Genomic DNA, 24626 nt, shown 5'->3' on the forward strand with positions numbered 1-24626 from the left:
ATAAGCATCACTGCCGAGAGCAAATATGTTCATGGAAAACAGGTAAATCAGTCAGTACAGAAATGAATCAGAAATCATTAGAGGAGTGCAACTACAGCACCGTGGAAACTGATACAAAAATGGCAAGCAATAACAAATGTGATCTGTGTGCCAATCTAATCCACCTGCAGATGTAGAAAGTGAGCACCTGGAGCTTATGTTTAGAGCATGTGCGAAGGGACAAAGGCCCAGTGGCTTACTGATACCAAGCAAACACACCTACATTTGCTGCAGGGGATAGCAGTGACGCAGCCCAACGGATAGACAACGTGTCCCTCTGCTGTTGAGTTGTTGTACCAGTTACAGATGGCACGCAGCAGAGACAGAAAGAAGTCCCTGCAGCCAGGATGTCTGACTCATCACTATCCACCACACCTTCTAAATGGAGGGTAGGCTCTATTTTTCTCTCCTCCAGTGCCTTAAATTTCAAAGCCACTAAGTCATTTGTTAATGATCTCCTTGGACATCTAGCTTTAGACAAACATGGCTTTCAGGGCAAATGGAGTTAAGTGCTTTGTAGCTATGGTCATAAAACTGAATGTCGAGTTTTAACACAGCTTTTAGATTACATAATGATGATAAAATACATATATGGGTTGTACAGTTTATTGTAAAAAATGTGGGATTAATGATGCCTCAACTTTGAGACATAGATGGGAAAGCAAAGGAATTCAGCATATTCTCATTTGGAACCACACGGTGGTAAAAGGGCTCTTATGACCTAGAAAAGAAATCTACAAGGTAGCAATTATCTACAAAACATGCAAGCTTAGCAAGACAATTAAGTGCTTTAAACTCACACAAAGAGCAAGTGAAGCAAACACAGGCCAGCAGCCAATGAGAACACAGAAGACCTGTCCAGCATTGTCTCTGAGAATTTGGGGGATTTAATGAACTGAAGAGGAGTTTATGTTGTGTACTTGCACATAAATTACACATGGTCTTTCAGAGTCATTATTCCTAAATATGACTGCTGTAAGCTAAAAAGAAAAAAAAAACATAAAATGAAGGAATTTTAGTGCTTCTCTACCAGAATTAAAAACTGAAACTGAATTGGACAACAAACAAAAACATATTTGAAATGAAGAAACAAAATGTGAAAAATAGACTCTTTTGGTGGTTAGTGGAAAAAACAAAGTAAGGTGGTGGGGCTGCCCTGGGGACTCATGATCTCAGTATTTCTAAAATGCTGGCTACCGCCCTTGTAGCTTCGCTTTCATTTGTTGGAGAACGACTCAGGAAATGTTTCAAATATGTAAATCACAAGTCTTTCCATTGGAGAAATGTAATAAATATGAAAAATAGCCAGTTCAGGAGTGTCTTTATGAAACTGTGATCTGTGAGTTGAGCCTCCTGTGCTGGTGCAGCAGCTGCATCAGAGTGACAGAGATCTCCCTGTACCTCAGCCCATACAGGTACGGAGCGAACACCCTGGGCAGCAGCATGAACACACACATATTGATTGTGTTGATCCACACACGAATGTCTTGACTTATGTCCTTCCGATGGAACAGGAAGAGCTCCAGGGCGAAGACAAAGCAAGGGGTGAAGTAGAGCAGCAGCAGAACCCCGTGAGCCAGCAGCGTGACCCGGGCCCTGGAGTAGCGGCTCTGCCAGATTCCCTGGGTCCTTGTTACCATGTAGAGCCGAATGTAGCAGTAAAAAATGAGTAAAGCACAGATGACTGCTGCTACGAAGAAGTAGATGTAGATCCCTATCATGTGCTTGAGCTGAATGAAGCCGAGGGAGATGAGGACCAGACACACAGCCACCTTTTCGTTGGTGTTTCCCCTCTCCACCTCCATCATGATCATCAGGGTGAAAGGGTAGAGGGCTGCCAGCACCCACACCCCAACCAGTATGCAGTGGGTGCGGGCAGGTGGGAGAATGTCATGGTAACGGAGAGGCCAGCGAACCGCGGCGTAGGTGTCCACCACCATGAGGGTGACAGTGAGGATGGCGCTGCAGCAGGTGGTGACAGTGACAGCTGTGATCAGCTCACAAACCAGCCACGGGATGTGAATTCTCACAGTGTTACAGATCAGCATAGCCAGGTTTAGGATGAGGAAGAGCATGTCTGCTGTCAGGGTGTTGGCCACCAGCAGGTAACGTGTCTCCTGACGCAAGGCACGGGACAGAAAAATACACGTCACGAGAACGGGGTTGGCTAGCAGGGTGGCCAGAGTGACGACTGTGGTAGGGATGAAAAAAAAATCGAGATGCCACCTCTGCAGACTGTCCACCCAGTCCTGCGTGAGGTTTACAATCAGTACCGATGACACCATTTTGTCCAATGGAGACACAGACACTCTGACTAAGGTGTGTTTTATGGTGTGTAGACTACTTCCTCCAGCAGCTTCCTGTGAATGAGAACAACACAAATGCCCAGATCATTCAAATATGAAGGCCATATAGAAATGGACTTGAACATTTGGCTGTTGCAAATAAAAATTTGGCTGTTGCAAATAAAAATAAATGCAAATGAAGTTGCAAATGCAAAGCTGAAGTTGTAAATCATTGACTCAATGTAAGAATAGAAAATAAACATTGCATAACAAGCTTTACCACTGACTTTAGTTGCAATTTGTAGGAAACGATCATTTTGTAAATTTCAATATAAACAAATCTGCCTTCACTTTCAAGTGCAGCAGATAAAACTCAGCTTCACAGGGAGTCATACAAACATGACAATTAAGCTGTGACGCCGCAACAAAATGCTTATAAATACTTAAACACCTGAGACGAAAACAGAAAGTCACTTGCTTCAGTTCAATCTTTGTGCTAACACTCCAACTAACAATTCATTGATTGACCAAAGGTACATTTTCTTACCTGATGTCCGAAATAGAAAAACCTGTCTGTGTGGAACATCCATTAGACTCGAGGCTTCTATAAATCAATGGGTGTTTTGTACAACTCATCTCATCCACTGGTCTTATCTGATGCGCTCTTTGTTGACTCACACAGATAATACAGGGACAGCGAAAGCTACAGGCACTTGGTCGTCACATAGTAACGGGGTGGAGCGTTCATCCACTTCGCTGCTCCTCATGCTGTTGCTTTTTTCACAGTTTTCTACCCAAGATTTGCTTGTAAGAACTCACTTGAAAAGCATCAAGATTAAATTGATTAGCTACATAACAATAACCACAACATCATGTTTCCGTGTGTGTTTGAGATGAGAATCGTCTGTCGCACTGAATGACGACCCTCAGTTCAACAGTTAAAAGGAAACTTTTTATTGGTTACCATCATATATGTCATTTTCTCTTATCATGTAGTTTCATCTTTAAATTAGTTCTCTCAGTCACTCTGTCACTGTCATTTCTTCCTCCTCTTCCTGTATCCACTTTTTCCTCCAGTCTCCTCATCTTCTTCATCCTCCTCTTCCGCATCCTCATCATCCTCATCACTATCAGCTTCAATGCTGCCCTGCTCCTCTTCCTGCCATTCTCTAGTCATCAGTCTCTTAAATACATCATACTCCTCCTCTGACGCCTGGGCAACTTCTGTGAGGAAGGTTTCCTGGTTGATGTTGAGGATGCTGTCCAGTTTGGGGTTGACGATGCTCGTCTGTCCTTTCTTGTCTGGCGTCTGATACAGACCTCTGCGCTCCAGAAAACAGTGTCGCTGGCGCACCTCATCCAGAGTGAAACGGAACAACCTGGACTTCACCATCTCTGCCTGTTTGACGCCCATTCGGAAGTAGATGTACTGTGGAGGGGTGAGTTAATGCACACTGTTACAAACAACAGACAATGATCAGTTTGGGCTGACAAAAAGCACTGAAAAATAACCCCAAATAACAAGAAAAAGATACTATAAATAGCTCAATATTGAGCTTTATGACATATATCAGATAATTAATGGCTAAAAGATCAGTTCCCAGGTTAAAAGTAACACAAAACCTGAAATGTCATTTCAAAATCATACACCACTTAATAACATCACTGTGACTCATTCGCAGGCACTGGTGTCCAAGAGGTGTGGAGTTCAATGATGGCCACCAGAGGGAGTACTACAGCAGTGAGCCAATTCCAATTGTTGATTTCTTGTATACCAATCACAGCAGATCTATACAATCACCACAGTTTCAAGGTGGGCACCCAAGGCAAGTGTCACCAATTCAGTATTGAAGTTATGGTGTTGAATAATGGCCTGAAAAGTGTTTTTGCTGAAGATTATGATGTCACAGTGAAGTTGATGTTGGACCTTTCGGAGAAAAAATGTCATCACTATTTTATCCTATAAGACATTTGTCTGAATTGTCTGTATGCAGTCAGTCTGTAGTTTGAGCTGGGTACAGCCTGAGTGAGCAGGAAACTCTCTGCAAGGGCATTGTCTTTTACAACTATGATGACATCTGATATGATATTTGATCAAGTTTTGAGGAAGTCAGTAAATCTGCAGTGGACCATGGGAACAGCTGCCTGTCTCCAAATAGAAAATTTAATTCAACTGTGCTTAACTTCCATGTATTTCAACAAGGCCTGAAACAAATGATCATTTCCCATTTGACTTTGAGTTAGCAGTCAAAAATCTACTCTGAAAATGGCAAAAAAAAAAAAAAAAATCAATGAAAAAATTCTCCATTTTCCGGAGCCCAAGGTTATGTCGCCAAGTTACTTGTTTTGTCTGAGTAACAGATCACAGACATACTATTAACTGTCTAATTTAAAATTTCTTGCTATGTCACTGGTAAGTCTGTAACTCAGTCTTTCCAGTCTCATTTCTCTCCCGTTGGGTTTACATGCTGACCTGAAACTTGTACTCCAGCTGACCCATGTTTTCCACCACTATGGCCGGACTTTCTCTGAGGATGTCTGTGACCTGCTGGACGGTAAACAGGCACTTCTCCCGGAGGAACAGCACTGTGTTTTTTATGGTCTTCACAGGCACAGTCAGGATCTGGGGGTAATGGGCCACCACTCTCTGAAGACTGCCTGAAGGGGGATGTAAGGGAAAACAATGGTTAGATAATCATACTGGGCAAGTCCTTCCACCTAAACTGATGCATCAACAGTATTAGGATCAACGGTGCTGTACAAATATGATCTCACCTTCACCTAAACCTAGTTTCCGCAGGTTGGCTATGCGCTGCTGAATCTGCGATTCCTTGACAGTGTAAAGTTCAGGACACTTGTTCAGCAGTTTCAGCACACTGGAAGGATTCAGGCCCAAGACAAACAGAGCTGTGAGAGTTGATAGAGCATGTGTGGCAGCGCTTCCTCCTCTGATTTTGGATACGTCCTCATAGATCTGCTCAGCCTGGGTGTCTGTAAATCCCATTTCCACCAAAGAGCACACGGACAGCCCTGTGTCAGGCGTCCCGGACAGACGACTGAGTTCATGGCTGTGATGTGTTGAATGCAGAGTACTCTGGCTGGTAGAAGAACACATTGATCGGCACCCGATGCACAGAGGCTGGAGGTGGCATCTCCCAAACTGAAGAGGACTGAATACAGAGGAGGTGGCGTTTGTTACAACCCACTGAAGAACCTGAGGGAAAAATAACACGCTTGTAAAAAAAAAAAAAAAAAAAGACAGCGGTTATGTCCCAGGTTTAATTCCTGCTGTTGAGTTATCGTGAGCAGTCAGAACAGGACGATGGTTATTGTGAATTGTTACAGATTAGCAGAAGATATGCTAATAAACAAGCTGCGATACTAGCCTAAATTAGCAAACATGAAGGTTATAGCAGAAGTTTGTGGTCTGTTTGGCTCTAAGCTGTTTCTACGATATGTTCGAGGTATTTGGTTCATTAAATTAAACGTTTTACTAACTATTAATTTAAAATTGAGGTGAAGGAATGTTAAAATTGTCATGTTTTGTTGCATTCTGATTCACCTGGCGTGCAGCAACTCGGGTACCCATGCTTGTCCGTCGCACATATACTTCCGTGTTTCAGCTTCAACAGCGTGTAGAGGACAAAGGTTCCGCTATGTTCTGCTTGCTTGGCGAAATGTAAATGCACTAAGCGGGCAAACAACAGGAGTGAAGGAAATCCATTTTATTGTCCTCTTTCTACGGATAATGATGGTTTCTACTGAAGAGGAAAAGGGACGTTTTTATGTCAGTGTTTTCAAAGATGGCCTAAAAACCAGATTGCTGTTGGTCTGACAGATGACTTGATGCACATTGAGATTTGTGAGTAAAGTGACAAGAATGAATGAACAGATTGAGATGGGTTGTGTTGTAGTATTTGAGTGTTTTATTCAGCAAAAGATAATTCTGCATCTCATTGCTCTTTTAAGTCAAAACTGATATTGTTACGAAGACCTGAGAAACACAGAAATGCTTATTCTACATATCAATCTTATCATTTATATGTGAACATAATTTCTAATGTCTATTGTGGAATATTACTGATGAAGCATTTTAACTTAAGCTGATATACGCTATAAGCAACAGAAGGTTTTCCCTCTAGATTTCTGACAAGTGAAATCAATTTAAAGCTGTTTGAGCAGCTGGTGCAACTTGGTACATCACCTTATTAGAAACTGCAATGTGAAAAATATTACTGCTCTGCCATTGATGATTTTCTCTTTACTGGTTGCATAGCAAATAAACAATACAAATAAATGTAAAAGTTACAAAGTTTGCATGACAAACAAAAAATTCCTACAGTTCAGATGATCAATGACCAATCATTACACTGAAAACCATGAAGGAAATGCTTGTGGTAAAATATTTATTGTGTAAAATAAATAGCTAAAATATTGTAAATATACTTACATTTTTTAATTAAAAAATTCAAGACTGAAATCATGAAGATAGAAAAAGACAAAAGCACAAAAGCTGCGTAAATCATCAAGTTCAAACTAAAATCTGTGTGATTTCTCTGAGGTTGTGGTTTTTGGTGGCAAGGCTGGATGTCCGTGAACCATTATTTTGTGTTGAATGGTTCAACTTTTCCCTAAATCCAAAGAATAAATAATATATAGATCAAATACAAAACAGTTTGACAATGATAAGCATTACACTTGGTGGCAGGCTGTGTATACTTCGTCAAGGCAAACAGACAGTAGTGTTTGATTAATGCCTTTTCTTATTTTGCACTTCAAGTCCTCTTTGCACTGCTACAGATTAAATGTTGGAGGGATGTTTGGGCTCGACTCCCTTGAAATTCAGTCTTTAATCCTCACAGAGGTACTTCTGAAGCTCTGTTTCCAAGGCCACCATTGACAACCTGTCATCCTCATCTTCCTCCTCCTCATCAGTAGGAAGAGTCTCATCATGCTGATCCGGGAACAAACCTTGCCTGACGTACACTTGAGGACTTGACTCCTGGTACTGTGGTGAGCCTGTTCAAAGAAGAGCGGGTCCTGAGTGCATGAGCTCGACTCTGTCACCATCTTTAATTTGCATGTCTGAGACTACAGATTATACAGATTCTCTGTGGTAACTTCCACACAAAGAAAGAAGTAGCACTACAAAATATCCACTAATGACTTCTGTGTATTTCAGAAGCTCTAAAAGAAAAAGGAACAAAACAAGTGCAGCCAGGTGCCATTTCCTACTACTTTAAAGTCAGACAGTGGTTTTTTTTTGAAGACCAGTTCAATAACATCAGCTATAGCCAGCAGTCATTATCAAGTGGGAGCAGGTTGGATAAATTTCCCATCTTAATTTGCATGAAAAGAGATTAATTTACAGACAAATGTACAAAAAAGTGCTATTGAATGACAGGTCTATCTGAAGTGGAAATCATGTCTCGCCATTATCAGTCTAACCTTAGTTAGTACTCACAGTGGCTCTGAGTTGTGGGGACCACCTCTGTCCAGCTGTACTCTGCCAGGGTAATGGCCTGGCTGATCCAGGGCTTCAGCAGCAGCTGGTCCAGAGTCATTCTCTGAGCAGGGTCAGGGTGCAGCAGCCCACATAACACACCATGCAGGTCTGAGAGCGTACAGGGAGACAACTTCAGCATCGACTTGTAAACAATGTTTTTGGAAACAAATGTTTTTCTCTGACAGTTAATGAAAAGTATTTGCAGCTAGCAGCAAAGGACAGCAGCATACCGTGAGAGAGGGGGAATGGGGGCTTCAGTTTGGCCTCCAGGATCTCCCCCACACCACAGAAAGGGTTCTCACTGAATAGCAGAGTGTAGAGCAACACACCAAGAGACCACATCTCCAGTTCTGGACCCTCATAGCTGCAACAGAAGCCCAACAAGGAGACACATGCTAATCAAAATGATTTTAATCAGGACAATAAGCAAAGCATGGCAACATTTATTTATCAGTTACTTTACTACGTGTGTATGGTGTTTCTAACTTTATGATTGGCTTGTCCTTGAGGCTACATATAATTCAATTGTTCATTGTAAAGGCTAATGGGTCGTAAAAGTTATACTGGAGACCAGTGCTCTAACCTAGATTCTGGTGTAAGATGCTTTGATTGAGTTTTGTAAACACAAGGGCAGTTATTCCCCTTTGACCTAATCCCTAAAAAGAACAGTGTTGTAAAATGTACTATTTGTTGTGAAATCAAAAGGAACAAATAACACTCATTCTCAGGTACGTACGGATTTCCCTGAAGCACCTCTGGTGAGCAGTACTCCAGTGTGCCACAGAAATTGTAGAAGAGCTTTCTGGGAGCCATCAAGGCAGCAGAGCCGAAGTCTATCAGGCGAATGTGGAAACACTTGTCGATGATGATGTTCTCATCTTTTATGTCCCTGTGAAGGATGTTCTTAGTCCTCAGATAGAAGACGGCAGCCACCAGCTGGGAAGAGACAGAACCTCCATTTCAGCAAACGAACACTTCACATCGCAGAGCCCCTTCTCCTGTTACATGTGTTTTCTCGGCTCTGCACTGCAGGCACATACCTGTCTAAAGATGTAGCTGGCCAGGGGTTCATCCAGCCTTGGCTGCATGTCTATGAACTCAAAAAGATCCAAGCCGTCACCATGTTTCTCCATCACCATCTGGAAGTAACTCCCATTCTCAAACACCTCCAGCACCTGACGACATACACACACACACACACACACACACACACACACATACACACACATACACACACACACACACACACACACACACACACACACACACACACATATATAGGATGAGCAAACTATCTTTTCTAGGAAATGAAGGTTTTTACAACCTTGTGTCTTACAGGCTCAGATGTGACAATCCAGTTACCCTGACTATGTTGTGGTGCTGCACTCGTGTCAGTATGGCAATCTCCTGGCTGACTCGTCCCAGCATGGGGTCATCTACCCAGCAGTCACTCACAATCCTGGCCTTGCTAATGAACTTCACAACCACCTGCAAAGTTAAAAAAAAACCCTGTTATCACAACAATCATATTACACTTGAAAAACTTTCAAACAGCAACTAGCAGAAATCGCTGCATATTGTATATACATGAACAGAATGCGTTTCCGCGTGAATGAAATCGTGTTCTCACTTCTTGTCCATCACAGCGCCTTTTTGCCTTCCAGACAAAACCGAAGGCTCCTTTACCCACAGCTTTAAGAGGCTGGTATTCTTCTTCAAACTGGCCGTCACAGGCTCGAGACTGCTCCAGGTCCATGGTGGAGCGTAATGCCTCCCCTTGACTGGCCTCACCAATCCTCTAAGGGGAGGAAAGGAGTATGATGAGTTGAAAGTAGGCCTGCAACTAACAATTATTTTCCCAGTCAATCAATCTGCTGATCATTTCCTTGATTAACTGATTAGTTGTTTGGTCTGTAAAATGTTAGAAAGATGATGTCCTCAAATGTTGTGTTTTATCCACAACCAAAAGATATCAAGTAAACTGTCAAAGGAGTAAAGAAACTAGAAAATATTCACATTTAAGAAGCTTAAAAAAAAACTACTCAAACTAATTACTCAACATATGTTTTAGTATCTTTACTGCCACTGACCTCTCCCAGGCTGGCTCCTGATTGGTCGTACATAGATTGATCTGTTTGAAAGAGTGTCCCCTGCTGACCAAGCCTACTAATCCACACGCAGAACATGAAGCTCCCATCAGAGAGGTGAGCTTTGCACACATCACACTGCACATCTGGAGACAAAGTAACATACTGGTTAAAGTCTTTTTGCTCAGTGCAACACAGTCTGTGCATTGTTTTTCAAAGGGAACAGATTAAGAGTTGTAGTCGTACCAACCTACTCTCGTGCCATCTCTGTGGTACGCGCTTCTTTCATATCGCCCCTCCAGTATCTGTGTGCTGTCTGAGGACAGTGTGTGTCCATTCACCTTCTGCTTCTTAGGAGTAGATGTGGCAGGAATGTCTGTCACTGACTGAATCCCATCATTCATCTGTGTGCAGAGGCCTTGGCTCTTTTCTTTATGAATTGAAGAGATGGCTGCCCACTGATCCTGCTCTGCCTCGTCTTTTTCCTTTTGCTCGTCACTTGAGCCGCCTCTCGCCTCTACACCAGCATTCCCAGTCTCAACAGGTTCTGCTTCCTGGTCAGACCCTAAGACGCATGGAGAGGGTGTACGCAGGAGCTCAGCTGTATCGCAGGATGTCATGGAGTGTTGGTTATCGTCATTGTACCCTCTGCTGCTGATCAGCTCTACACTACTGCTCAGATTGAGGTCAGCCAGGGCCCGAGTCACCAGATCACCATTGCTGTTCAAGTCCAGGAAACAGCTGGCTGAGTCCACTATGTGTGCTGAGGCAGAGTCCTCGGTCTGGCCTGGATCAGAACCACCATGGCCGGCAAACTTTTCACAGAAGCCAGAGGAAGACCTGGGGAATTGAGTTTCAATAAACTGATGACAAAGAACAACAACTGATGGCACTAGATTGGCAGATCTTTTCGGAATAAACACATCCAGATGGTATTCTTCTCGATTGTGGAAATATGAACATTTCTGAAGTTTTCTGGCCGATCTCACCCAGGCTGCATCACATCCACATTACTGAAAGTTTTCACCAATTTCAGTTGTCGCAGTCTGCAGTGATGCAGTAGGCAGAGCAGTTCTAATCTCGCCTTATGTTGTAATCTTAGTTACTGACATATTAGACTGTGTTAACAATTACATATCAGATAGGGTGACTGTGTGCAAATATAGCTAAAGCCAGGTGTGTATTTTGGTGCTGATAAGTGAATGAATTGATTTGCAACTTCCACCCTCACCTGCTCTCCAGCGAGATGACCTCAAAGCTGGAGTTTTGGAGGACAGAGGCGCATGAGCGGTGGTCTTTGTCTACATCAGGGGAGGTGCCACCCACCCTGCCAACAGCATTTCCATGCTGAGTGGGAGTGTCTAAAGAGGAGAGCAAAAACCAAACAACACAAACATTGCAAAACACTTGATAATAGTTTCTGAAAGACCATTAACACTATTTCTCACTGTAAACATAAAATCACTCCTCCTTACACATAGCCTGTTCTGTTCATTTTCTGAGGGAAATAAGGTTTCACTACCCCTTTCAATATAACACAAAAACTACAACAGTTTAGTCGCATCATACCTGGGATAATCTTGATGGCAGGTTGATCATTTTCATGAACCTTTTTGCTGAGCTGCTGTTCTTGGGTATGCTGTGGGGGTGTGGAGGGAACCAGGGAGGAGGTGTCTTCTTCTGAAAGTTCCACCCAGGCAAATGTCTTGAGGAGCGCCTGAGTGCTATCTGCGCTGTCTAACTGGCTACTGCAGAGAGCAACTTGGGCTGCCTCCTCCATCAGCTCTGTAGTGTCATCAGCCCTGAGGAAAGAGATTTGAATCTACTGTAATGCTGATCAGGGTCAGATAAGAAAGTAACGATCACGATATAAAAGGAAACACTCTGGAAAAAATGGGTACTATTTATTTGGTGAAAAATAATAATGCAAATGAAAAATAATGTATATTAGGTAATTGCTCAAGCACTTTATAGGTGCTTCATTAGCAGGACAGGTTGGGTTGGAGGGATCACTTTAAAAAATTACTCTACAGCAGTACCATATACCTAACCCTCAGCCTTAAAACCAGGTCTTAACCCACAAACAGGCCTTTGATGGTCTGTTTGCAGGTGAGGACCGGCCAAAATGTCCTCACTCCAAGGTCTACAGGTCAAATTGGTAGATAGATAGCTGTTCATGTACATGTACACAAACACACAAACACACACACACACACACACACACACACACACACACACACACGTCAATATACAGTATTCTTTGAGCAAACATGCTGTGACATTATTTGTCCAACAGATGGCAAAAGAGAGGAGCATTAATATACTGTAAATCCTTCATCTTCCAATTTGACTTGTGCCTATGAGCTGTGTGCTTTGATGTCTATGACATTGTTTCTTGTATTTGTTTCAGCGTCTTTACTGGTTGGTTGGATACAAGGAGGACATATTAGGTTTGACCACGGAGTTGTTGTGTTTGCAGATGTACTGGCAGACACATTACATAAACATGCAGTCTGCTGCTTTTAGGTGTCTGGGTGTTGCTACAGCAGCTTTTGTCTGATATTTGTTAACATACAAAGCACAGATTTGGTATTGGATTAATTCTAATGTCTGCTGGTATATCATTTTCTGTGCCGTTTCAACATGATCACATTCGTTTATTGTCCTTTGGGAATATGAAGTCGCTGAGTCATTGTATGGCATCAAGGACGTAGGGATTCCAACTTACATAACCACCCGTGTGGAGGTGACAGCGGGAGGAGAAAGGGTAGACAAAGTGCTGGCCTGTTTCTCCAGCCTGTTGCTGGTTCCGGTGAAGATCCTGCCTCTCCCTGTGGAGGTTCTTCCCAGGACGGCCTGATGCACCATGGCCATATCGCCAGCCACCAGTGAGGAAGGGTCTAGGATTGAGAGAAATATATATATAAGTCCTGTTTTTAGACTCTAATTGCTTACATTTTGACAATTTGGGCAGATTTTTTATGTCAAAATAATTATTAGCATTTCCTGTTTGCAATACATCAATGGATGCACTGACAACTATTACTATGAGTTTAATTCTGATGATGATGCTCACACCTCACAGTTTGAAAACCTCTGGCTTCAGACTCATCACACCTTGTGTTCTGTGGAAAAAATGCCATGTTGTACTTATAATAAATACATAAAAGTGCTCACCAGGTTTCCATGATATTTTGGATGAGGCTGTACGTTTACAAGCCTCTGCTTGAGAATCAGAGAAGGAGCTGGCCTTTCTGTCCAAGTCAGACATCCATCGATAGAAACCAGGCATCAGAAAAGTGACACTCTGTTGATGACACAGCAGCAGTGACAGAAGTGAGAGTTGGCAGAGTCGTCGATCCAAAAAGCCTTGTTCAGCTGGTCATGTTGGCTAACCTTTCTCAGCAGCTCGTCCTTGTTGTAGCCAAACAGACTGAGAGCCAGGTGGTCGTGGATGCTGTGGATTGAACCATCAGGGTGGAGCAGGAGGAGACCGCTCAGAGGAGCAAACGCCCAAACTGTTCCTGAGTACTCGAGCGCAGGACCTGGGGAGAGGACAATGCTGTCCACTTTGATTTCTATGAGAGCCGAGACAGTTCAAAATGCACAATTAGTAACAGCAAGTCCACTGGATTATAGTATATGAGTGGGTTTACATGTACACTAGTAATCTGGTTATGATCGGGTTTTGGAGTGTCATGGTTATGTTTTGTTAATGTAAACATTTTATCCCAGTTCCAGACCTTATCCCGCCTGAGAAACCTGGATATACCACCTGTAGTACTCTGACAGAAACCAGGATACTGTGGCGTGTAAACACTTTATCCAGGTTTCTGAACCATGTCAGTGGCTGAGAAATCAAGACACACCTGCAGGCAGACGATCAGAAACCTGGATACTGCTATGACCATGTAAAGGCCATATCCCAAATATAATAAGAACAGGACGAGGCTCAAATCCAACAATCTAAGGCACATGCGAATGCACTCAATGAAAGTTTTCAAGGTAAATACAGAATGTCTTTTTACCCTGTGGTGATTATTTTCCATATTGAAAACACTTAATGAAAGACTACATTACCGCTAAACATTGCTAAACTACCATTGCAAGTATCACATCTGATCAATATCGGTTGTGTTAGATTTAATGCAGTCCCAGTATTTGCCACCTCCTGTTGCTATACTGTAAAAATCATGTATCTCCAAACTGTTGCTTAAGAAAAACAGCCCTGACTTTTGCTTTGTGACAATACAGTTTTCAGATTGAATGTGTTGGCTTAAGAAGAATTTTGTCAACCCATTAAGGAATATGTAATTCTTGGAAATACATGGGTTTTAATGGACAGTGACAATTCGTCTTTTACATTACTGTTGGTTGGTTTCATCTCTACTACCCCTTTTTATCAGTGCTTGCCAGTTTGTCTGTATTTTCATTACTTTTCCATCTGGGGTTTACATTATCTTGTCTATTTTGCATATGTTTTTCTTATTATAAGAGGTATATACCGTTAGATGTGGAAAGTGCTTGGGCAGCATAACATAGACTATTGATTATTCACCAGTTTCTCCAGAAAAACATTGAGTGTTTCTTAATCCCTTAAACACCTTACCCGTGGATGTTTCTTTTCCATGAGGTTGCTCACAGTGTTCAGGGTTTGAGCTTACTGGCATGCACACAGAGGAGGTGAGAGGAGAGCACGTTTGCTTGTCCTGTGCATCTGATCTTTCAAGACTCTCTGCTGGACAGGTGCAACCGGTCCCACTGTTTTGATGTTGGGGCCTCTTGCATACCACTGCTCCCTGAAGTTTGATACACAGTGGGACCGATGCACCACTTCTGCTTTTACCACACACTCTCTGAACCCTCAGCATCTGAAAAGAAGGACGGAAAAGCGAAGTCAAAGGTAAGACTTACAGAAAACCCTGAGCTTAAAACGCTGTGGGATATACTTTCTTATTGTGTCTAAGAATCACATTGGTAAACAGAAACCTGAAAGTGAAGCTTAAGAAAGGGATTCTCTTTGTAGCTGAGTAGGAGAGTTTTGGTTGTAAAGTGTGCTTACTTTGGGCAATGCATTACTGCGAAGCGGGATTTGTAAAGAAGGGATTAGCTCTTTAACAGACGCTCCTTTTAACTCGTTGGGATGGTGGTATCCATGGAGCTGGGCAAATGCCAAGTCACAGTTTAAGATGCTGCCCTAGAAATGACATCAAAGGTGTAACAAATAATTGCTTTAATGGGTTAAAGGGCAATATAATGAAAGACAGGACAGCCAAAATCTTATTAAAAATGCATCAAAAAGGAACAGAAAAGAAAAATCACAGTACTAAGGCTGATAAATAATGATGGCCTTACATCTTGTGAAAAGGACAGAAAGGCTGACACCCTCTCCACATTTTCCATTATGACAAGCCAGGGCTCTTCACTTTGTGACTGTCTGTGGGTACACACTGACACTGGCACGTCTCCAGATGTCGTCACAACATCCACCTTGAGAAAAAGTTGCACGTTAAACAGACGAAACACGCTCTTGCAACAGTGGTGAAGAAGACTGAAGACATTTCACTTGAACAATAGTTCAAAGTTCAAAGCATAGTTACTTTCATTTTCAAGTTTTTGAGTAAGCATATTTCATACCACTTTTCCAGACACAGCTGCAACAGTTCCATCCGCAAGTGGAAAATCTTCTTCCAATGCTTCTTCCAAGACCTGACTGGTTTTCTTCAAGATACAGGACAACTTTTTGCCAATCAGCTCAATGGCGGTGCACTCAAACAGTTTGCAGGCCTGTTCGTTTGCTGAAAGAATCTGAAAAATTAAGATTAAGAACAAATTTACAGGGTATGCTCTTGTTGCAGTACTGTTTGACCAATTCTGCTCAGCTGCCACTGCTCATATTAAGTGCACACACAGTACCTCCATGGTTTTATGGTTGACAGTAAGAATGACTTTGTTTGGGTTGAGAGCAGATGGAGATCCCAACAGGTCAAAATCTCCGGAGGTTAGCTGACTGAACAACCTTTCTTCTGTCTCTGACACTGTGGACGGGTGTGGCAGGGAGACAGCAGAACCTTGAGAGGCGGGATGTAAGCTGGAGATTTGGTAGTTCCTTGTTGCGACAGAACTGCAACCATCCAGACATTCACCTGTATAAAAGAAATTCAGACAGATTTCAACATCACTTTCTCCCACATTCATCCTCTTCTAAATGAGGGTTGCAACCAATAATATTCCTTAAAGGTTACATCTTTAAAAAGCTTATTTTGTCCAAAAAGTTGCTCGAAACTAAAATATAGTAAATTTATTTTAATCAAAGACAAACAGCAAATCTTAATATTGGTCACTTTTGCTTGATAGAATGCTTAAAGGACAATCAATTATCAAAACTGTCAATCGATTAATAATATCAGCTCTCCTCACAGCCAAATCAGTTAGACTCACCTGTCAAGGAACCTGGATAATAACGACGTTGCAACGCCAGAAGGTTCTTCTTGTACAGCGGCCTCTGAGTACATGGGTAGGACTTATTCAGGTCGAAGTCATCTTCCAGGAGATCAGAGGAGAGGTCGGGCACCACACAAATAGTGTCTCCTTTACCTCTGCTGCTATGGCTCACCCCAAAATGAGCCTCAGTCGACAGCGACATTGCTGTTGGTTATCCAGCTGCGATTGACCGATATAAAGACATGAATGGAGTGTAGCACTGTAAGTATAGCATACGACGATAGACTTTCTTCTCACAGCGGTTTTAGCTTACAGAGAAACGTTTTATTGATAACATTTGAGTTGCTCAGGTACTAGCGTGTGATTTGAAGATTAAGTCCGACACAACACTCACCTCAACTCGTAGACAGAAACTGTGTGGCTTGTGTTTCCTTGCTGTTAATAAGCAAAGCAGTCTCAGTTGACGCTAGTTGACAAGGTAACGTTAACTCCCCAGCGCTACCTGGCTAACTAGCCATCTGCTAACAGAGCCGCCACTACAAACAAAACGCTACCCTGCTTGTTTGGCTCTGAAATAGCAGGGTTGCCGGGGCGGTCTAAAATGACTTTTATTCCGAGCTGACGCTACCGTAGCATTAGCACAACTCTGTAACGATATCTTCAGCTTATTAACGAAAAAAGGTGATTTTAATGCTATTTTTTCTCTTCGACTATCCGCACTTTTCGTAAACCGCGGGCTTCGAGCTCCAACCGAGTAGAATCGAGGAAGTTCTCCACAGCCAATCAAATATCACGCTTCTAGCCAAGAACAGCTCATTGGAGAATTCGCCGGAAACGCCCGCCTTTGTTTCCATGGAAACCAAGCCATAAAGTCAACAAAAATACAACGTAATAAATTAAAGTTATTTTTTTAAAAAGAGGAAAATGTCTGAAAAAGCGCACGTACTTTTCACAAGTCAAAATATTCACACACTGTTTTATTATAAAACATGAAGACACGGACGAACCGAGCAGCAACCTGCAGTAACTATACCAGTGTTTCAAGTCAGTTTTTTTCTGTTTGTTTATTTTGCTGCGGTTTACAGAGTAATTCAGCCAACAAAAAGTCTACTCTAGCTTTGTTATTTCAGTTCATAAGGGGAGAAAAATTAGAAGGCCTCCATAGCACTCAAAGAAAATGACCATAGATCTTCTAAACATATCACATGAAAATTATTAGCTCTTTACTTGTATGTACAAATCTACTGAACAACACACAAAATACATGTTTGAAAAGACAGAACATAACAAAGATCATCCCAAGACATAAAACTGGAATCTGGGAGAAGTTGGGTAAGAGTTCAGTGTGTTCCAGGTGCAATGACTGCAGGGGTCCATATGGTTTTAATTTATTTTATTCGACTTTATTTTATTTTCAGAGTCTCTTCATCAGCTACATGGCTCTGTTTTTTAATCCACAAGCACTCCCTTAGGAGAACAAATGTTTCAGCCACAACACAGACTGAAATTAAATGAATCAGACATTATCATTACTGACAGAAAGTCTGGCGTAGTCCAAATGAAAAGAATGGCCCATAATAGGAAAGCACACTATGCTGAAAGAAAATGCAACACGAGGAGATGAAAGCTCATTCTGTCATAGCTGCTTAATAAGGAAAATATATAACAGTCAGTACAGATGTTTTGCAACATATTATAGTTTAACTTAGCTCTCTTGGTATTAGCGACAGCATTGTGAGCAGAGTTTCAGTTCATCCAGCACTGAAACACTTCATCATGTTGACCGCTCAGCTCCAGCTGCAATGGGAAGTGTTAGCATATCATCCCGTCTGCTAAGATCATTGATTTCTTTTTCTTATGTCATAAACAGTAGTTTATTAAGGTAGATTTCACATTGTTTTCATGGATTAACTGCACTGCCAAATGCTTATGTGATACTTTGTGGACAATAAATGCCTCTTCAGTTTTCTTTTCTTGATACAATGACGCTTATTCAGATAACGATGACAGTTCACTGACTTGCCCATGTTAGTGTAAATCAGCATGAGCTTGGTCTGGCAGTAATCGTTTGCTCCATGATCTTGACTTTTGCTTCTTTATAATTTGTCGTTCAGCAGTGTCTGCACAGAAATCATCTAGCTGGATCCTCTAAGTGTTGTTCTGTCCAGCGGCTGGCTGTAGCATGCATGTTTTGTCAAGTAGCTCACTTTACAATAATGAGTACCGGTTGATCTTCATACAGACAAGGAGCCAAGCAGAGCACTTTTACACTGTCACACATACAGTCATACGCGCACACAAGCAAATCTGGGCACGCACTTATGGTGCCATGGCTGTGAGAGGTGAGCTTTGATAAGCTTTTCAGGCATAGTTTACTAAAACAGGGTCCATTCTAATGGTGGTAGTCCTTTTTACTGTGAGGACGATTTCCCAGTATATGATCCACTTCCGAGGCGATGCCTGCTGTCATCTTTGGAATTACCTGTGACGCACAAAATGCTTCACATCAATTTTTTTTTTAATGCAGAAATAATTATTCAGTATCACTCAGGCTTAGGAAATGTGCGTTATACCTGAATGGCTCCCAGGTTCTCTGTTAGCTGGCTTGGATTGGAGGATCCCAGCAGCACTGAGCTCACGCCCTCGTTCCTCAGGCACCAGGCTAAAGATTGGGGATAAGAGGAGCTTTTACAGTTGCTATTGTGACATTAAGGTATCAGGCTGTGAGGGTCTCGTTTCTTACCTATGGCTAACTGCGGCAGAGTACAGCTGAGCTTTTCCGCGATGTGAGCCAGTTCCTTTAGTTTGGCTTGCTGTTTCCTCCCATCCTCGCTCATTATTTTCTCCCTCAACCACTGATATGGCTGGAGGAGCAGTAAAACAACAAGCTTTAGAATTATTATTCAAAACCAGACAGAAATAACTTGAACCAGATTATGGTTTATTACTGGTATTTGTTGGATAAGAGTGAAATGATTGAAACATATAGACACTAGGCAGGTGGTCAAAAAACATTTCACCTGTACCTTCATTGAAGCCCTGGAGGTTTCTGGGACGCCATTCTCATATTTCCCAGTAATGATTCCACAGGCCAAAGGGGACCAAGAGACGACACCCACACCTGAGATAGAACAATAACCGCTGAGCAACAGGACACAAAATCTATCATGGCCCTAAATGTATTTAATAAAGCTTGACTTCAGGAGAATCTTATAGTAGGCTCACCTATCTTATGGTAGAGCTCTGGCAGCTGAGTTTCCACTTTTTCCCTCTGGAAGAAGTGATACTCTGCCTGTTCACACACCGGTGGAATTAGATTAAACTGCCTGGCCACAGAGTAGGCTTCCTAATTGAATGCCAAGAGGGAATAAAAACAAAGGGAGAAATGTTAATGAGAGGAAGAAACATGTGCAACCGCTGACATTCATGTTAAAAGATTTTCTTTTTCTTTCCCCATTGCTGTACAGTATTAGCTCATTTTCTATCTTTGTCCCCTTCTACAATACAAAGACATTTTTACACAGTGCTGATAGCTTCAGCAGTGAGGGTAAAATGGATCTCTAGATAGACAGAAGATATCCCACTGTGACCTATATCATTATAAATGTACTTTAAGATGTCAGATAAACAGGAAGTTACCTTTAAAGCATTTTCCCATTTTCTAAAAATCATTTTGGAAGATGTCTGACTTTGTAATTGCTCTGTTGGGGTAAATTAGACAGAAAATTTGTTTCTAAATGTTTCTTGGTATTAAAAAAGTTCCCAAAATATGATTGCTGGGAAAGACAAAAAGTAATAGATATTAATATATTACCCAGAGAGTGCAGTTTCTTAAGAACTATCTAAGCTTTTTTTTAATAACTTTTTTTTTTTTTTTAGCCAAGTTGGTCTTTACCTCATGTTGCTTGTTAAGAGATGCTTGAGAAGACATTTTCCATCACTCACCATGATCTCCATGGCGGACCACCGGGATGTCCCCCAGTACATGGACATGCCCTGGTTGATCACGTGTGTCATCGCTCTCACGATCTCTGTGAAGACAAAATGTTTAAGAACAGACATGTACATTGTCAATAAGCCAACAGCGGATGGCGCCACAAATGCAACTTTTATATAACCTGCAGGAGGACCATTTTCAAAACTACTTATATCAAGGTTGATTTGGAACATCTTACACATTATTTAAAAGAAGACAACAAGAAATCTGAGAAAAGCTTCAGGGGAAACTGGCACCTTCAGGACAGTAAAAACAAAGGTGATGCTTGAAATGTATTCAGATGTGTAAGCAGATATTCTGTGCCGGGGTCATTTGACTTAATGTGGCCAAACGCTGCAGGAGGTTAACTGAGAAGACTCGACTAACCTTGGCAGAGTGCTGCTTGTGCAGCTGAACAAATCAAAGCAAGTTCCAACTGTAGGGGCTGACATGAGCCACAGTGGCCTTTAGTGGTTTGTGTATTTGTGCCTGAGGACGCAGCAAGGAAGTAGCCTGATGATTGTTGAATAGCTGATAAGCAAAATGTAAGTTATTTTATTTAGGTTATTTAAGAAGAAGTTCTTTCTCAAAGGAGTTTTTAGACTGAGGGCATGTCAAAAAGGTGGAGGAAATAGTTATTATTTTGAAGGTGTCAGATGCTGTGCACAAACCCTCTAATTACTGCAGACAACAACAAGGCGATAAAGCATTTTGTCAGATTTCTTTACTCTGTTATTGCTTGCTCTCTGTAATTGCACTCAAAATGCATTAATGAAACATCTGCTGCATTAGCACAATGCAAATTCTGGAGACAAAATATGAAGTGAGGAGACTGAAAATGAGGGTGAGACCACAGCGCAGTGTGATTAAAAAGGAGCGATTCCTTTTCATTAGTGCTTCTCTCTCTAGACCAAAATGTAGCTCAGCGAGAGGCAGAGAGCAAGTGTGCGTGTGGGTGAAGCAGGTGCGAGGGTAGAGGAATAACAGTGCATCTGCTCCAAAAGGGACAGAGGGAGGGATTTGGAGGGATTTTAGGACAGAAGGAAAAACTGTGAACCAAGTAGGAACCTCAGAGCAGCACGCGATTCATAAGAGTTTGTGAATATATGAATAATCCACCTCAATGCCAGGAGGAGAGGATGACAACTTGATTCACAGCAACGTCCATCCTTACCTACGGGCCGGTCTTTACATAAAGTTTCTTTCCACAAGGCCGCAGTGAGTCATCGACTCACTCAACAACAGATGCCACACTGAGCGTCGTGCTCAGGTGAGATATCCAGCGCACCCCACTCACATAAAAGCCCACTCCACTTTTTCAAGGAGGGTGATGTGGGTGAAGTTGTGGGCACATGCGCATGGAGATGTTTGCGTGTATGAATAACATGACTGTGTTATTATGCCCTTGAATGTATGAGATTAGTGTACAATTTAGATGAGAAGATCGTTACCGATCTCACACCTGCGCAGTAAACATGTAGTTACAGTACAGCCAGGAGTAGTTTGCTTTGCTTATCACAAAGGCTGGAAGCAGGGGGAAACAGGCAGCTTGGCTCAATCTGCCAACGGACACCTCTCAAGTTCACTTATTAATGTTATATCTGCAAGAGTTGGGAAAGAATCCAGGGAGCTACTGCACCTGACTAAGAAATAGTCCAGCACATATGTAAAACTGCACTGTGCCATTTTGACCCTTAAACAAATGAGATATTATTTGTTAATTAGTGAGCTTTAGAGGTGCTGGTAGGATTTTGTTAACTTTACAGCTCGGCTAGCCTCTTCCTCTGGTCCAGTCTTTATGCTAAGCTAACTGTAGCTTCATATTTACCTACAGACAGGAGAGTGGTTTTGACGTTGCCAACTAACTCTTGGCAAACTATTTCTTTTATTTGCTATTTAATGGCACAATTGAAAATCTTATTTATGTAGCGTGGTTGCCTGAAGATGCTGAAACACAACGATGTTGTTTAATTATTTATGCTCTGACTGAACTGTCATACAGAATATTGTTTGGAACCAATCGCTTTATGTGTCTCATTGTTATAGTTAAGACAATCAAAATGCATCATATGCGGGTAAAATCCCATTTGTTTGTTACATGCATGAGCTCGCTAACTGCCTGGCTGCTAGCCAATATCAGCCTGTCCTTGAGACAGCAGCTACACACCACTGAGTCTGGAACATTTAGTCAGCTTCAGGCAGCAGGTGTCACAGTGGCCTTCTGCAGAGCGCAGCAAGGAGTGTGGAAGAAATCACGCAACACACACTGATATCCGTATTTTTCTGGGCAGGTGTTGATGTGGATGTTTGGTGTCTTTGTGAGAGTTGCTTTACGGGGAGTTGACGCTCTAATTTTAAAGCTCATGTTGAACTTCCTCATGCATACACACAGGGCGGTGATCAATATGTCACACTGCAGGAGATTTTCAATGGCTGATGAAGCCCTTTCTTCGTACTATGATCGTGGGAAAGAAGGTTGTGCATGTGCAGCCAAAAGGAAGATAAGTACCGAGGTACTGAGTGGGTGAGATCATCCTGCATGCTGCTCTTTATTGCTGAACATTTGAGGAGAGAGGTGATATCCTGGCACTTGGAGTAATGTCCCGAGTGGATGGCTTTGGGTTTGTGTTCAGTATAATGTGGCAGTACCATTTCATTTGCTCTCCAGTGAAAAACTCTTGGCTGGAGGGGTTGTTATAAAGTCTATTTATTGATGTCTGCTCTTTTTCCTCGGCCTGTGTATCCTATTCTTTGCTCGCTCTTTTCGGGGGGATTTCCATATTCAGTTGAGCGAGCGGATTCAATTTGCTGCATATTGCACTGTCAAATAAAAAACGATGTTAACTGATTGAATAGGAGCATTGTACCGAGACTTGGACAGTTTAATCTGCTAGCTATGGTATTCCTATTAAAGTGATAGGTTCACAATGTATGGATACTTCTCCCTGAGGCACCCTCTCATCATATTCAAGTACTGCACTCAAATACAAATTTGAGGTACTTGTATTTTATTTTCTTTCCATACCATTTTCTACTTCTACTCCAATACATTTCAGGGGGAAACATTATATATTTTATTCCACTTATTTGATTGCTTTAGTTATTAGTTACTTTAAAAATGAAGGGTTTTCATACTAAAAATATGATGAGCTGATAAAATATGAAAAGTTGCAGTAAGCAGTTCTGGAGAATGATTGTTGAGTCTCATTCCCATCTAATACTGACTCTTTGGTTGGTGGCTTGATCCGAGGATTTGCTCTGGATAATTATGGCAGCATTTCGCTGTATTTTCAAATCTTTTTACAAACCAAACAGCCGATTAACGTTGAAAGTAATCAGCAGATGAATCCACAGTGAAAATGAGTAATAATCTAATGATACAATTATGATGTAACAGTCACTGGGGAGCTACTGCATTGAGTACTTTTACTTTTAGTACTTAGTAATAGTTTCAATGCACAACTTTTACTTGTATTTTTACAGTGTGACAGTAGTAGTTTTACTGCTTTTACACTGTCTTTGCAACTTGTGAGATGAAATTCCAGCTAGCTGTTTAACCCCACAGAGGAAAACCTCTATTCAGTCTCATCACTAAGTGGCAGGTGCCTCAGTAAAGAGCAACAGAGCAGAATGAAACAGGAATCAGAGCTGAGGAGGAAGTTGGATATTCGTGATACTATTTGTGCCTGTCTGTGCTGTTAGATTGGATATAAACTAAAAGACAAAGCAAGTTAAGAACAAGTAGGGGGAGGAGAAAAAGAGAAACACAAAGAGAGGGATGAGTGGACAGGAGGACGAAAGCAGTGATGGTAACAAAGGGAGACTCTGCAGCCATGACATCACTTTTTTGTCCCAAAGGGGACACACGTTGTCTCACACAAAGTCGGAAGCAATTAAAGTCACGAGAACAAAATATAAACACAAATTCCACACAAATGCATGCACACACACCTGTTAGATAACATTCTTATCTTAATAAGACATCTGGAGCTCGAGATGGTTTTCTGTGGCTCACATTGATGCTGTTAATCCTGTTTTAAGTTTCAGGAACATGTGGGTGGGCGTGTAAATCAATATCTTGATCTTGACATGTAAACTGAACTGCAAATGCCCACAGAGATGCAGCAATCTCACTTCTTTCATGTCGGCACTGCTGCTTCATCCCCAGCAGAAGCTATTTAGGAAATCTCAGTGCTAATGCATGAGGAGACACAGTTTTGTGTGAGTCTATACATGCAGCCTCACTCTCTCTCTCCCAAGTTATTAGAAGTGACTGACCCTCTATACAG

General features: G+C 41.9%; 4 protein-coding genes across 5 annotated transcripts in view; all 4 read right to left on the reverse strand.

Annotated features, from left to right (window-relative positions):
* Window positions 1–1170: 1170 nt before the first annotated feature.
* On the reverse strand, window positions 1171–2951 carry LOC143328866 (putative G-protein coupled receptor 148). The gene is made up of 2 exons (XM_076744282.1): window positions 2872–2951; window positions 1171–2399 (listed from the first exon to the last, which is right to left on the reverse strand). The coding sequence occupies exons 1-2, from the start codon at window positions 2908–2910 to the stop codon at window positions 1362–1364; spliced, it is 1077 nt and encodes a 358-aa protein (XP_076600397.1). The 5' UTR covers window positions 2911–2951; the 3' UTR covers window positions 1171–1361.
* Window positions 2952–3254: 303 nt separating this feature from the next.
* mterf4 (mitochondrial transcription termination factor 4) lies at window positions 3255–5929 on the reverse strand. 2 transcript variants are annotated; one of them, XM_076744283.1, is made up of 4 exons: window positions 5887–5929; window positions 5100–5538; window positions 4798–4982; window positions 3255–3753 (listed from the first exon to the last, which is right to left on the reverse strand). In XM_076744283.1, exons 1-4 carry the CDS (start codon window positions 5911–5913, stop codon window positions 3361–3363), a joined length of 1044 nt encoding a protein of 347 aa, XP_076600398.1. In that variant the 5' UTR covers window positions 5914–5929; the 3' UTR covers window positions 3255–3360. The 2 variants fall into 2 exon arrangements, with proteins under 2 accessions (XP_076600398.1, XP_076600399.1); XM_076744284.1 differs by having other exon boundaries at window positions 5100–5494; window positions 5887–5908.
* A 305-nt stretch (window positions 5930–6234) lies between these two features.
* pask (PAS domain containing serine/threonine kinase) lies at window positions 6235–16563 on the reverse strand. The gene is made up of 20 exons (XM_076745603.1): window positions 16359–16563; window positions 15834–16063; window positions 15555–15725; window positions 15273–15407; window positions 14980–15114; window positions 14527–14788; window positions 13314–13495; window positions 13095–13224; window positions 12646–12817; window positions 11487–11719; window positions 11149–11278; window positions 10168–10757; window positions 9921–10063; window positions 9461–9628; window positions 9193–9318; window positions 8871–9005; window positions 8567–8766; window positions 8061–8194; window positions 7789–7938; window positions 6235–7343 (listed from the first exon to the last, which is right to left on the reverse strand). Exons 1-20 carry the CDS (start codon window positions 16561–16563, stop codon window positions 7174–7176), a joined length of 3801 nt encoding a protein of 1266 aa, XP_076601718.1. The 3' UTR covers window positions 6235–7173.
* A 748-nt stretch (window positions 16564–17311) lies between these two features.
* kcnab1b (potassium voltage-gated channel subfamily A regulatory beta subunit 1b) overlaps window positions 17312–24626 on the reverse strand; it is a 30293-nt gene continuing 22978 nt past the window's right edge. The window contains exons 10-15 of the mRNA XM_076745154.1: window positions 20307–20392; window positions 19587–19707; window positions 19388–19482; window positions 19105–19225; window positions 18935–19023; window positions 17312–18843 (exon numbers count right to left, since the gene is read on the reverse strand). Coding sequence (XP_076601269.1) covers window positions 18754–18843; window positions 18935–19023; window positions 19105–19225; window positions 19388–19482; window positions 19587–19707; window positions 20307–20392 — 602 coding nt within the window. The 3' untranslated portion in view covers window positions 17312–18753. The remainder of the gene's footprint in view (window positions 18844–18934; window positions 19024–19104; window positions 19226–19387; window positions 19483–19586; window positions 19708–20306; window positions 20393–24626) is intronic.

This window comes from Chaetodon auriga, chromosome 12 (genome assembly GCF_051107435.1).
Source record: "Chaetodon auriga isolate fChaAug3 chromosome 12, fChaAug3.hap1, whole genome shotgun sequence".
Classification (NCBI taxonomy): domain Eukaryota; kingdom Metazoa; phylum Chordata; class Actinopteri; order Chaetodontiformes; family Chaetodontidae; genus Chaetodon; species Chaetodon auriga.